At 37.6% G+C, this 16,196-nt stretch overlaps 1 protein-coding gene across 8 annotated transcripts in view; it reads right to left on the reverse strand.

Moving 5' to 3' along the window:
- Positions 1 to 16,196, reverse strand: part of LOC133521332 (protein phosphatase 1 regulatory subunit 12B) — a 102,479-nt gene that overhangs the window by 70,079 nt on the left and 16,204 nt on the right. For all 8 annotated transcript variants that reach the window (XM_061856674.1, XM_061856278.1, XM_061856431.1 and 5 more), the window contains exon 2: positions 689 to 819. In XM_061856674.1, the coding sequence (XP_061712658.1) occupies positions 689 to 819 (131 nt within the window). The remainder of the gene's footprint in view (positions 1 to 688; positions 820 to 16,196) is intronic.

Consider the following 16,196-nt stretch of genomic DNA (forward strand, 5'->3'; position numbering starts at 1 on the left):
ATTTGATCTATGAATTATATTTGATCTATTAATAATATTTACATCAATAAATTGCTCTGATAATTAGCTTAAGATAATAATATGTAAGTGCTTGTTGCTAGGCCTATATGAATAAAGTATATTTGAACTGAACTATGGGCATCGCTTTCCTGTAAGTGAACCGTATACCAGTTTGCTCCACCATATCCAGTAGTGTGTCGGGGGCTCACCTTGCTATGTTAAGGAAGCCACACGAGGCGGTAGCGTACAGCGGCATCCAGCCCTGATTGTCGCCGTCACGTCCCTCGTGCGGCACAACTCCGCCATGTCCAGTAGTGTGTCGGGGGCTCACCTAGATATGCCACAGGAGGCGGTGACGTGCAGCAGTAACCAGCCTGCGTTGTCGCCGTCACATCCCCCGTGCGCCATAACTCCGCCATGTCCAGTAGTGTGTCGGGGGCTCACCTGGCTATGCTAAGGAAGCCGCAGGAGGCGATGGCGTGCAGCGGCGTCCAGCCCTGCTTGTCGCCGTCACGTCCCTCGTGCGCCATAACTCCGCCATGTCCAGTAGTGTGTCGGGGGCTCACCTGGCTATGCTAAGGAAGCCGCAGGAGGCGGTGACGTGCAGCGGTAACCAGCCTGCGTTGTCGCCGTCACATCCCCCGTGCGCCATAACTCCGCCATGTTCAGTAGTGTGTCGGGGGCTCACCTGGCTATGCTTAGGAAGCCGCAGGAGGAGGTGGCGTGCAGCGGCGTCCAACCCTCGTTGTCGCCGCGGTTCACGTCCGCACCGTGCGCCACGAGAAACTCCACCATTTCTAGGTTGTCGTCGATGCATGCCTGGAAACATTCGTTGGTAATTGTTAGAAAGCTTTTTGATAAGATAAGATTATATAAGATAATTTTTTGACCAAGTAATGTACTTGTACAGTCAGCGTCAAATACTTCGTAGCAGTCAAAGTGGCCAAATAGTTCGGTACACCATACTAAATATATGGTGTACCGAACTATTTGGCTACTTTGGTTGCTACAAAGTATTTGACGCTGACTGTACAGTGAGCTGCGATATTGCATGAAGAATTTATGAATAAATTCATTGATAAAGTCGGCATGTACTTTTACGGCTACTGATGGGACATTACATTTAGCACGTCACATGTCATACTCTTATAATACAACAGATTTAAGAAAATGATTAATTATATAACATGTCAGACACTTCTTGATGAAAGAGTGTTACATATAATAGTAAATAAAGGTAACATTAACATTAAAAACCGTCGCATAAGGCAAATAAGAGAAACAAGGAAGAGAAACACGACACACACCACAATTCTTCGGAGCTCTTTTGCAAAATGTAGGAATACTTTCGCGTTTTAGCATAATAGTTCACAAAACGAGTGTCTGCCATAGCTCATATTTATCCTATACCCTCCTTTGAGAGTTAAGCATCTTTTTTTGCTTTGTCTTTGTATTGGTTTTAAATAAACCTAATTATTTTAAAATATCGGTAAAATGCGCGCCCCGATAAATAATTATGATTTCCAATCCAATTACTGAGTCATTTCATCTAGATGTTTATGATCTAGAAATTTATATAAATATGACTATTGTTTTTCACTACACAGACTCAACTGCGTTCAGGGCTTGTAAAATATTTAACAAACAGCGCCATGCAAGATTCGCTTTTATTATCATACATATCGTACCGTTTCTCCGTCAGAGAAGTAAAAAATAACAGCTTTCTCAAAACGACACTTCCAACAAAATACTACCGCTTGAATTGAAATATAATTAGGTATATGTTTAACTTTGCCAGCATCTAATTAATTATTCTTCATCATTGCTGCGGCAGTAGCATGATCGCGTTTTTATCGTATGTCACCAAGCCATGCTTATGCAGCTGCCCCGCTGGTCTCCTGGGCTTAGTCCTACTCTCATTGAACAAAAGGGTTTGGGCTATAGCTCCTGACCTACACCAGCTAAGCTACCTTTGAATTTCTTTGCAGATTTAACAGGTTTTCTCATGATGAATTCCTTCATCGAAAAGAAAACTGATAGATTAAATGTCGAATGACTTCCGAAAAACTCATTAAGGAGTCGGTAGAGTTGAACCTACGATCTCCAGTTTAAAAACCACCATCTACCAGCTTGCGTCACATTTGTCATATATAGTCACTAGTGGTTAATTGGTCATAAAATAAAAAGACCACAAATGATTAAAATTAGCTCACACCAAAAACCTTAGTCAGCTTTGAAAGGCCATGACCCGGCGGCCATTTTTAGGGTTCCGTAGCCAAATGGCAAAAAACGGAACCCTTATAGATTCGTCATGTCCGTCTGTCTGTCCGATTATTTCTAAAGGGGCTCACCGATTACGAGTTCGCCGGACGATATCGGCCTGTCAGTTTTTCGCAAAAGCTGACAATCGCGAATAACTGACAGGCCGATATCGTCCGGCGAACTGGTAATCAACTAATCAGTGGGCTGTTTAACCAGCGACACGCCAAATAATTGACATTTATTGTTAGTAAAAGTCCGGAGAGAGTACGCCACCCAAGGGACTAATATTTCTAAAACAATATTTTCTTTTAACATCCAAACACGAACGACCATAATGTTCCATTTAGAATTCGCCGAAGCATTTACACTTAATTAATATGATCATTTGATCTACACCGCATGTCAAATTAAAATAAATTGCAGAGGCATTTTGTGCGCAGATTATTTTCGCTAGAAATTTGCAAATACAACATTGCTAAAAGACAATTTTAAAACTAGCTTATATGACTATTACTAGAAATTAATAATAATGAATGATTCGCCATTGCATCTTAGAATCGCATAAGAATAATGCATTAACTTAGGCGCAGCAGTACGGAACCGGGGCAGGGTCAGTGCCGTCCAGGGTTGTCAGAAGGAATATAAAATAAAATTAATATACGTCCCACTGCTGGGCACAGTCTGTCTATATGAAAAATAAGCAATTTAAATTAAATATTAGAGTACCGCCCTAGTAATATTTTTTTATAATATAGGAGGAAAACGAGCTCATGGACTTCCGGAACACCAGAGAGGTTGTAAATGCGTTGCCGGCTTTTAATATGGGAGTATGCTCTTATAATATATGACCTAGGTGTTATTTAGATTGTGCTTTATTATAAAGTTATATAACAAAATTCTAAAAATCTTTTCGAGTGTTTCACCAGTATATCTGTCTGTTATATGCCTAATGCTTATGTTTAGAAAATGTACAGATTATTAGTTATTCGCCGGTACTGTATCATCTGTGTTTGCATCCTTTAGAGACAATATATGTCAAGTGTCAGTGAGAATGAATTTTGAATTAAAATTACATGTTTAAAAAGCTTTTAATATATCAAAGTAGAGTGGTTTTTTGACTCCCAGAGCGCTCTTGTTCGTGTCGAATCCCACTTTTTGATCCATTTATTAAACCGCGCATCTAAAAACGCACTATTAAATATAAAAGTAATATTAGGCAATGTCAACCCTAGAGCGAACCCACTGGAGCATTCAGCGCCGCGCCGGGACCCGCATCGCATACAACGCGGTCAACTTGACCACCTCTACAACGGAATGGCCCAACTTGCATTTTATCCCTTATCACATACGACTTTTAGTATACCGGAATTTTTATTATGAAGGAAGTATCTATACACTTAATTAGTACTTCTAGATTCTGAATATAACGGAGATGAAAAAGGAGGCAGGCGTGGAGTGAATTTGATGTTGTGCATATATAAGTCGTACAAACATTTAATTAAATTACTAATATGAGGCGTTACAAACCTAAAACGAATGAATTAAAATATGACTTCGCACAGCAACGCATAGCAGTATAAAATACCTACAGAATTTGCATTTTGTTATTTCTCTATACAAATATACAGCGTGTATTTTTGATACGGCTTTAGTAAACACATTTTCATAGGTTTTATAAAAAAAGAGGACTTCTAGTTTCCATATAAAATAATTCAGCAAGCAATGTATTCGATGACGCGACGTCACAACTGTCACAAGTGACTATGACGTACGAAATACACATAGCCGCTCGAAAAAAAAAAACGAAATATAATTTATTATCTGTACCCCTAGTGTAAATATTTTCGACAGCGAAACGTGACGTACGCGTTTGCGTTAAGTGTCATTTTGTATGAGATTTTTGACTTTCCAAAACGTCCCGCTTGGCGCGCTGTTCAAAAACCCATACAAAATGTGACTTAACGCAAACGCGTACGTCACGTTTCGCTATCGACTAATATTACACTAGGGGTACAGGTAACTAAATTTAAAAATCATTCCGAATCGTTTTATAGCACTAAACCCTACGTCTACTTTAAGTTTGCGATTATAACAAAAATACACACTGTAGGAGTAGGATCATTAAAATACAAGTAGATAAAGTTCATGAGATGAATTCGATTTGGAGAATTGGTCAGTGGTACACTTAAAGAGATATAACCAGGCATCCGAGTTCTTATCGCATGGTAAGACTAATAGCGAGCTATGGAGTCAACATTAGCAATAAAATTCAACTCATATTCATACTCATACTCATTAATTTTGCGTGCGTCTAGTAATTTTTTTGCGATTTTCTAAATTACCACGTTGTTCTAATGCACCTTAGTAAGTTTACTTGTACACATTGCAAGAGTTATAAAAGCTTGTATATATAACTATTTAATTAAGAATGTTAAAAACAAAACTACGCGTATTTATAACATTTATAACGGATTACATAAATAATAATAAATAAATAAATATTATAGGACATTATTACACAAATTGACTAAGTCCCACAGTAAGCTCAATAAGGCTTGTATTGAGCTTACTGTGGGACTATCACGTAATTAGTTTCAGAACCACGATGCCACAGACAGACACACAGACAGAAATTGGCGTCAAACGTATAACCCCTCTGTTAACGTCGGAGGTTATAAACAGTAGGACCACAGTAACATTGTCAACGCTAAAGTACTCACAAACGACATATCAGATAATGTCGAGTACTAACAGCAAAATTAACTGACCAATATAGACTTGTTGGCAGGAAGGTATACGAATGGCCAGTTTACAGTGTCGACGATGGGACATGAAATTATGATCTACAATGGAGTTGAAACGTTGACATTGGAGTTAACTATCGTTTAATTATCAGTCCGGATGTCGGGCGCGCGAGGCACACGATTATTATGTCATTTTAACAAATTCAGAAAGGCAGATAGGTAGGCGTAATAAGTATAGTTAGTATAGTACATACAGGGTTACGTTACAGGGTATTGAGTTCAGTACGCATCAGCAAAAATTAAGTGTCCGTAGCAAGCTCGGCCGATTTTCACCTTTCCATTGAAACGGAGTTTGATTCTCATTTTAAAAAGTACGAGTTGGATTGTAATGAAACTATATCTATGCATGTAATTAGTTTATATAGCTCCAGCTTATAAAATAAACGAAACAGAGCAAAAACAAGTTTTGCATGAACAACTTAAATTCGCTGTATTTTGTTAACTATGGTTTCTGAATCGTGAGGGCAAACCTCGGTAGTGCTGCATAGAGCACAAAAAACGTACGTAAAAAAAATGCTAAATGGTGACTAAAAATCCGGCCAATATCCTTATCATACACAGATTATTTCGGAGAACTCATCGAGAATTTGTTCCTTACATTAACAACCCTCAGAACAATTTTCTGGTAAATCTAGGACCGCATTCTGTAGTTTTGTAATTAAATTCATTTGAAACTCACGTTTGTAGAGGGAAAGAGATGAATAGTTGGGTAAGATAGGGATAGGTAGGAGACATGCTTACAAATTACACTTTTTCGTGTCACTTCTTGTAAACCATCACCATTCATGTCTGTCTGGTGGTCAAACATCGTGAGTTAAAACCTCGATTGTGCAGTCAAGTGTAAAAATATGGGTGTAGACATCTTACTCAAAAATATGTCCCATAGCATCTTATTCCAGTGTAATAAGAGCGTAGTAACATATTTATGAGACGATTCTCTCGATACATATTTTTGCACTTGACTGTGCTACAGCACAATCTATACATAGAGCAGAAAAGGAAAAGATCGTTTTCGAAATATAAATAAAAATACTATGAAAAACTCAATATATTTAAATATTGAACTATTCAATGTACATATAAATATAACACACATGGGATAATGGGATGGTAAAAGGCCATTGGTAGAATATAATGCTAATTCACTATGTATAAACCTTGTTTCTATATCCCAGATGCTGTAATGACAGTTCGATTGCTATAATTTGTCCTTCCCCGGGCCTCAAACTATCTCCATACCAATTTTCATCTAAATCTGTTCATCGATTTCAACGTGAATAGGTAAAAGACAGAGACAGACAGAGTTACAATCGCATTTAAAATATTAATAGGGCTAGCAGTAGGAGTGACCCCACACTACTAGCGTCTTTTGAGCGTTAGCGTCTGGTCAACTCTATTGGCTGCTGCTCAACGCAACGTTGGCGCAACTGCGCAGCGACGCCATTTTACATGGAGCTGACTAGACGCTCACGCTCATGAGACACTGGAGTGGGGTGGCCCCAATAAATATACATATTAATTTAAAAACACCATAAAATTAAATAAATAAAAAATAAACGTGACTACGCTTCGGCAGTAAAATCACTCGTAAACTAGTAAAACACGATTGCAGATAGTGAATCTAAGATTTTTAAACAGTTGTCTGTTAGTTGTTACGTCAACGTTTTCTACAAAACATAGGAGCATACAGTATATAAATCCAATACGGGCAATTAATTAAACCAGATATAGAATTTACCCATGTATTCAATCATACATTGATAAGTTTTTGAATTTACACTTAAGAGCACGTAATTAATTTTTTGAATAATTACCGAGGAGCAATGTACTGCCAACATTACGCGACATAACAAACGAGATAACATTACGAGATACTAGCTTTTTATTTGTATAGACTGCCAACAAGCGTTGACAGTTACTTTAAAAAGCTCGTTACTTTTTTACGTAAGCTTTAAATTGCAGGAAGAGTTATTTTGTATGGTTAATATTTTCATAGTATTTCAAAGCAACATTTATCTCAATATACTTCTTAGGTTCTATGCTAAGCACCGTTTAAATATTCGGCCTAATTGAATTTCCTACAATCAAACAAACCAACTGAGACTTACATAGAGCAGAAGGGTGATTTCACGGCAAGAGTTAATCCGTAATACCACTCAACTATAGTCCAAATCTCCGAATAAAAGTTTTATTCACGTGATAAAATAACCGTCACTTAAATGTTATCCCAATGAAAATCTGTTATTTTATCTCTAAAAGTGCATGACTTCTTATTATTATAATTTTTTTTTGTTTTTGTAGCACCATTGGTAAACAAACCAGCAACGAAATCGTGGCTCTCCTTACGATTTCGTCCATGGTCCAAAAGCATTCCCCACACCCAAACACGAGCAGCGCTATCTATCGGCGACACGCTTACACTAGAGCCCGATTCACATTAAACAAGATGTAACGGTTCTGAACTGGTTTTGAATTGGATTGGCGCGCGTCTCACACACGAAGTTCACTTCATTTCTCATGCTCCAATCAGCGTGAGCTATCTTCAAGGTCATATCCAAATAAGATCAAAACCGTGCCACGTTGTTATATCTGAATCGGGCTCGTGCAAAAGTGACGTAAGACCGAATCACTTTGACCTCGGTCACAATTTTCCGGCCCAGTTCTATATATACCCGCCGCTACATCAACCATCAGAATAATATTCGGGTCGGTCAGTGACAGCGGCTAAAGCCGCCTTAGTACGATAAAGGTTCGTTTACATTTGTAAGCACTTCTCATCCAAACTCGAGCAGCGCCATCTATCGGCGGCACGCTTACACTGCACAAGTGACGTAAGACCGAATCACTTTGACCTCGGTCACAATTTTCCGGCCCAGTTCTATATATACCCACCGCTACATCTACATCATACTTACCATCAGAACAATATTCGGGTTGGTCAGTAACAGCGGCTGAATCCTCCTTACTACGATAAAATAAAGGTCTGTTTACATTTGTAAGCATTTCACATCCAAACTCGTGCTGCGCCACCTATCGGCGGCACGCTTACACTGCACAAGTGACGTAAGATCGAATCACTTTGACCTCTATCACAATTTTCCGGACCAGTTCTATATATACCCGCCGCTACATCATACCATCAGAAAAATATTCGGGTCGGTCAGTGACAGCCGCTGAAGCAGCCTTTGAACGATAAAGGTCCGTTCACATGAAGCAAGTTTCGTGATTCAAACAGTCCTTAGGTGTAGTACTGTCCTAGTGAATTTTCCTGTCAGTTGTCACAAGTCAATTGGGATGATTTCACATGTTGAATGTTTTTAACAAAAAAAAACCTAATTCGCAATTTAGTTAGCCGACTTGCCAATAGCTGGCGCTGTACACAATAATACATACTATAATTCTGCTCCAAAATCTTTTGTGTTTAAAGTTACATGTGATTAATTGAAAGTTGGTACGGAACCCTCGGTGCGCGTGTCCACTTTTCTTGGCGTCGGACACTCGTCGTGTTATTACGGAGTAATAAAATTATAATACCAATAATACCTACGTAAACCACGGTTATAATGTTTGATAATCAATCTAGCAAACTGTCACATGGCATTTACATGAGACGAAATAACCGATGGCAATCACGTTTTTCTATTATTACTTTCAGCGTCAAGTCTTGTACGCGTATATAAATTTTAAAAAGTGTCATGTAAACTTAACTTTTTTTTTTGTAGTTTCAGTTCAGCGGTGTCATCGCCACTCACTGCATGCAGTCACAGTCTTACCGCGAGTTTGACACTAACATATTCGCAAGCGACTGCGTAAACCGTCTCCAATTCTCCCTCAATTGCTCAAAGGTTAACTGTAAGAGATTAAATGGATAAGTTTGCCTTTGTACTAATGATGAGTGTCTAATTTCCTAAATTGTTTTCATTTTTGTACAATAAAAAGTTTTACTACTACTACTAAACCAACTTACAATACATCTCCCTCGTAGTGACATTGGTGCCAGCGAGATGCACTGCGTTTGAGTTAAAAGACTCGATTTCATTAAAACAAGTCAAATCAGTCGTGTTACGCGCCCGGCCGACTGGTAGAAATCATCCAGTGAGATATTGAATACCAGCAGTCGTAGGTATATATTTAGATAATTAGGTACTCACAATGTAAATATTGAATACTTATATGTATTTATATTATAAAGCACTGATGACGCGCAAATGCGCTGTCGACGGCCATCATCGGTTTTTTTTTTAACAGTGGGACTTCTATTCGTACTAGAGTCAACGAAGCTAGAGTCGGAAGCTAACTTGGCACCGACTTGAACATACAGAAGTGGGAGAGTGTCATATTTTCATAGAAATGTAACATTAATAATGACATATACACTCTTTGGCAAATACCATGCAGAGTTAACTTAGTTCAACTCCAGATCTAAGCAGACTTTGCAATAGAAGTGTCATCATAAAATTCCTACTTTAACCCTTTACCAGGCCAAGGGATATATTCCACCCACATCTTATATCGGTTACCGTAGTCAGGTTTTAACTCCAAACCACCTACAAAATATTTTGTCAATCCCTGAAAATATTATTTTATGATCTTCATTCAGAACACGCTTCTAAATTGCGTAATATATCTTCGGCAGCCGTTTAAATTCACTTGAACGCTAATTTCAGTAAACTACGGAGAAATTCGAACACTTTCCATAATTTCTAGGAAACAGAAGTACATAGGTCGAACAATTTTTTGATATTTTGTAGATTTTGAGTGTTGAAAGCTAATGTAATCGTAAACATTGCTAAATATTCATGCATTATTGTGTATGACCAGAATTAGGATGTGGGTTGACATTATCCCATGGCCTTATTAGAGTTTAACTGTGTGGGAGCTATTTTTCCCATGGCCCGGTAAATTGTCTTGTCATGTCATAAAAACTCACGTAAGTAAGTAGTGATTGATATAATGTTTCGTAGGAGATTTAGAGTTAAACCTTGACTATTATAACCGATATAAGATGTGGGTGGAATATATCCCTTGGCCTGATCAAGAATATAATAAGACAAAATCTAGTATGACAGTTCATTACTTAGACAGGCGATGGGATAACCGTAACCCACATTTTTATTTCTGGTTTAAAGGAAGATCTCCGACTTTCATAAATACATTTTTTACAAGGCGTTCAATACGGTTGCAACATCATATAAAGTACGTATTAAGACACGCTGGTTCTTCGGGGCCTGGTAAAGGGTTAACTAGTGGTTCTGTGAACTGTTGGCCTAGAGAACTTCCATGGCTCCGCCAGTTTGAAACATTTCTAAAATCAAAATCGACATAAAAAACGATGTAATTATCGATCTTGCTCACAAAATTTCACGAGAAATCCAAAATATGACGATAATAATAATGTCCGACCAAAGTTTTAGTTTCGGGAAGTTTCGGCATAAAAATCATGTTTCAGCAGAAGAATCGGTTTCGACCGGAACTAGAGCAAAACGTCAAAGCCTGTGTAGAATTAACTTAGACGCACTCCATTATCGATTTTACCAGTAAGAAATGCACCCGACACAATAGATCAAGTCACCGACCCAATTGCGAGCTATCTAAAGATATGAGCGCGCTAAAAATACGCGTTATAGAAACAAAACGCGGCGATAAATCAGGTGAACTAAACGCGGATGCACGAGCGACGCCGATCTAATGATTTATACAATGCAATACTAAACAACACTTTTATAATATAAATAGTTAATATATTTATTCGTAAGGCCAAACAGTAAATGAAGAGTTATACTATACAATAAAAAAGAAGAAACACATAGGAAGGAGTACCACAATATCTCAGCATTATGAAAGACGAATAAATAAACACGACATATGTATAGGTGCGGGCATATTTAAGCTACATAAAATAATACCATAGGCATTAAATCCGACATGTGTATATTTCTATGTCTGCGTTCGGTCGTGAAATTCGCCAGATCATGAAATTCCTAGGCCATCCACCATATATCCATCAAGCCTCATGGTTTGACAATTAGTCTAGCGTTAGGCATATGGGCGTGAAAATTTATACGAATGAAAGCAATGGATAAAAATTAGGTAAAATATTTAGTTTGTGTGTAGTACACATAAATAAATATTCCTATTGGTGGATTAAAACCTGACAGCAAAACTATCAAACGTCCAAGATTGTTTTTTTTATGCTACAATACATGTTTCACGCAGTAAACACGGCCAAAATGCAATTATTCTGTGTGCCTAGTATATAGCTAGGAATATTGACGAATATGTTGTTTTCATCGATCTGCCGTATTATTTATAAGGCCGCATGCCTTACCTGAGCAATACTTAGTCAAATCATGAAATTGCGGCGTATCATGTTTTTTTTAAACTTTATTGCACGATAAAAAGATTGTACAAATGGCGGACTTAATGCCTAATGATAGTTCGGGCAATCAAGTTCAAAACAAATCTATGAATTAATTTTAAACAAGCACAAATGTCTGCGAACGAAGCTATTAAGCTTAGAATAAATTTAAAACTGGAAAAATACTGCCTTGGGTGAGACTTGAACTACTACTACTTGAACTGGAGTATCTATCCACAGGCCGTGAGTTCAAGTCACACAGGCAGTAATTTTTTCACTTTTAAATTTATTCTAAGCTTAAATTTGTATGATTTAAGCACTCATTGGTGGACTTAATTGACGTTATTACAGTCTTTGTCAGGAACGTTTTCAATAAACTTTTAGTTCAAAATACGTAATCGTATTTGAAAACTAAATAAAACCCGGTGGTGACCTTGGGCATACAGATATTATTAAGCGTGACTGTACACCGTAAGAAAAGCTTTCAGACAAATTCCTCAAAACAACTGAAGCCGTCAGCAACGCCCACATCTATTAATCTAACCTCATTTAGAGAATTTAAAACAATGATTTATCTCAAACCGAATGTTTTCGGTAACACCCGCTGGATACCATTGTCTTTATAGAGGGTTGCCAACTCAAACAATAAATTATTTAATGAATAAATAATAAATAAATATTATAGAACATTATTAAACAAATTGACTAAGTCCCATAGTAAGCTCAATAAGACTTGTGTGGTGGATACTTAGACAACGATAAATATAATATATAAATATTTATAAATACTTAAATACATAGAAAACACCCATGACTCAGTAACAAATATCCATGCTCATCACACGAATAAATGCCCTTACCAGGATTTGAACCCGGGACCATCAGCTTCGTAGGCAGGGTCACTACCCACTAGGCCAAACTGGTCGTCCAAAATTAATAAATTCATAGTTTTATTTTTGGATCGAAAATAAATAAAGTGGGCCTGTTACCTGGGTCAGTTCCTTACCTCAGGTTTTCCCCTGACACGTCACGATTAGGGCTTGCGATTCGATTATTCGAAGTTGTCGATTATTTGACCTGCGACCGATGCGATTGCCTGACTAAGTACTGGATAGAAAAAGGACGAAAGGTGTCAAGCACGGGATTGAAAACAGAGAGAAGAAATATTGATTTCCAATAGGAATCCTATTTTCGTTCATTTTCCTGTATTATTGACCGTTGCTGTCTTATCTAAAAGAATCGCTTCACCGAAGGCCATCGTTACACCGGAAATGCTTATCGTTCATCGACGCCATGGCATAAAATGTGTAACTCGATCATTCTGATGTAATGTCAAAAGACAGTAGAGACCTAGACACCGTGTGCGTTGAATGCTCGTGGTGTGCCATCTTGAGGCTTAAATCAGAAGTTTAGAAGCAATAACTTTACATTTATTAAAACAAAAGTAAAACTGGCTTCTAAAAGGATAAAATAAAATATTAAAGACAATGCTAGTTTATTTTTTAAGTAGGCATATTAACTCTAACCCTTTCGGGCTCGGGTTCTAATCCTACACCTCTGACCCGAGAAGATTTAAATCCCTCCTAAATTATAGGAGAGTATCCCTATATGGGACCGGCAAGAAACTAGGTTATCTATTATCCCTTTTATATGGTCTAACAACTGATATGCTTGAAGTCGGTGCCAAGCCAAATCTTCAAGCGTCACACTGTCGAACCGAATTCCTGCCCTGTTGCAGTTCGATAAGAAAGAAAGCTCTCCATTAATTTACAATTTTGATATGATTCCAAGTGTATTTACCCGAAAAACCTATGTAATAATCACCTAAGCTCGGTTTGTTTCATTCTCAACTGTATGACATCGACTCAAGACACATTGAGGCAAAGAACTGAATTCGGCTAATTTTGTAACATTTGCACTATAAAGCTATGAGTGCCATCTGCCAAATCTTGGTTGTAGACCGCTGCCAGACGGTGTCACTTGGTCTGAGTAGATAGTTATAGACGTTATAGTGAAGCAATAAATAAAATAGAACAATCTAACAAACCGGCGTAATAGTCCCACAGTAACCTCAAAAGGCTCGTTTTATGGTAACTAGAGGACGATACTCACAAATATACAATATATGTTAATACTTATATACATAGGAAACATTAATTACTCAGGAACCTGGGACGTCCCGTTTCGTATTCCTAGGCAGAGCAATATGTCCAATGTCAAACTGTATGCGAAACCACAAATTACAACATTACTTTAAATATTGTTGAAATTAAACCCTGGACTTCACAAAATAACAAAATCTTAGGTTTAATAGGAGTTCATTAAAAAAAATACAACGGTTAAATTGTACGTGTAGTTTTTCTTACGCAATCAGTAGAAAAACAACATTTTATGTTTCGAAAAGGTACCACATTTTTGACATAAGATCGTAACAAAACTGACTAATAAATTCTGAATACGAACAAAATGGTGAAATAGCCCAACACTTCCTAAGTACAAAAAAAAACGGTTATCTAAAAGCATCTATCCCTTATTGTCATGCGACATTTCATAAAGAACAATCATGTTGAGATTACTTTATCCATACAGTGATGCAGGCAGTAGGCATGGCATAGGCACAAGAAATAGTAGCAACTGTTCACATTCAATAACGCTCAAACGAACACGATTTCCACCAGCAACGCTTTAAAGTCTGCCATTTCTCAGTGAACGATGCCAAAAAGTTCGCATAAGCCTATTTATAAACTATAGCGAATACTGATCAAAGATATCAAACTGAACTTTAAAACTGGGGCAGTTTCAACGTCCAATCAAGTTTACATAGCTCTCTGTTTTTGATAATATTTAAGAAAAGAACGGGAATAGGAATACGCGAATGTCTATTCGTGTGAATGTAAAAACTAAAAATACAAGCGTATCGATAGTTATCGGTGGCGATGATGTAAACATAACGAGTGGTGAGATATAGGGCAGAACAGCAGACGCCCTACTAACTACGGGATATAAAAGACTTAATAACTAAGAGAAAAATCGTAGGAGCAAGCGAGTTTTAACCTAGTAGCGATGTTTGAAAGCTGATTTTTCTGTGAATACCACAAAAAACAAAACGCATGAGTTTAGGAGCATCGTTGCGTTTGAGGTAAAGCAATTGCCTTAGCAATTGAAGTATTGAAATTTGACTCTTATTCACTCACAGATAAAAACGAAATTACTTTTAAGCTGCATAACTATAGTTTATGACGCAGAAACCGTCAGATACACTCGATGTTCGAAGATTTGGCAGAGCACACACCATTCGTTAGAGGCAGGTAGCTCGTAAACCAAATTCTGGCAAAGAACTCAAAGCCTGGGATTTCCCAAAGGAATTAACCAGTTTTCATTGCTCTGCGGTGTAAGTCGTCTAGTCGTGTGTAAATAATTCATTAAAGGGTTCATAATAAAGTTACTACCGCCCAAGACAAAACAGTGACTGCGCCAAATATTCTATTAAGCGCATGGCACACTGCTCCGATTCAATCCGAAGTTCCCGATCCCGCTCGCACGTGCGAATCGAATGCAGTGTACCATACGCCTTAGACATACATAATGTACGACTCAGGAGATAATGAAATAAGGTGTTAAATGCAGATTGTGGCAGAAGAGAAGAAAAGAATCGCTAATACGCAAGTAACTAAACTGTGCTGAAACATCAGAAGGTACAATTTTTCCTGCAGCGACAAACCTCGGTGGTAAGGGCCTCTATGCCCAAATAACACTTAAAAGTTGCGTTATTCATAAACGGAATACAAACCTCAATTTGCTATTAATCGTTTGTTTTAAAATCAAAATGACTGATTTAAAATGTATTGGTAAAAAAGGGGTAAAGCATTAATGTTTTATGAATCATGAATAAAGGCCAAACACAAACCAATAAGATTTTTTTTTAATGAGGGGAGTAAACCACGCACATGTTGTGACAGCGACCGTCATCTTTGCGACATTGTATTTATTTTGACAAAACGTAATGTGTGTCACTTGTAAAAATAGTATTTCATGGGCGTTAAAATAAGTGTAGAATTGTTGACAGTGCATTCGTTAGATACGTAACTGAAATACTTAAGGAAAGGTGTGGTGAAGTCATAAAACTTTCACCCGCAGCGTATAATTTATAACTTGACTAATTGTATTGTATACAAGAAACTAGAAATAAGTGTCAACGTGATATCGAGATCGATTTCGGGGATCTCGGAAACGGCTCTAACGATTTCGATGAAATTTTCTGTATGGAGGTTTTCGGGGGCGAAAAATCGATCAAGCTAGGTCTTATCTCAGGGAAAATCCGAAAATTTTCCGAGCAAAGCTCGGTTTCCCAGATATTGTAGATTATGTGGTAAGATGGATTAATTAAGTACGCTATAAAAAGTCTCCTTCCTTTAGTCAGTTTTGGAAGAACATCATGCCTTGCCTATATCAAAGAGAATTTGAAATAGAGGTGTATTGTCAAAGACAACTTTGTAACGACGTTAATTTACTACCTTTTTTAGATACATAATTAAAACTTTTAAAACTCCATTTGACTTTGATCCTTATTCTTTCACTGATATGTGTTCAATTTGTTAAATATCAAATAGTGGCGCCATCTCACCGGGCACTACCTAAAGGTTATGGCGCCATCGCTCTAAACGATGCTGCTATACCTTTGGCCTTTGATCTATTAGATAGCGGCACTTATTGATATTCAACAAATTGAACACAAACATATCACTATCAGTGAAAGAATAAGGATCAAAGTC

The sequence above is a fragment of the Cydia pomonella genome, chromosome 1 (genome assembly GCF_033807575.1).
Source record: "Cydia pomonella isolate Wapato2018A chromosome 1, ilCydPomo1, whole genome shotgun sequence".
Classification (NCBI taxonomy): Eukaryota; Metazoa; Arthropoda; class Insecta; order Lepidoptera; family Tortricidae; genus Cydia; species Cydia pomonella.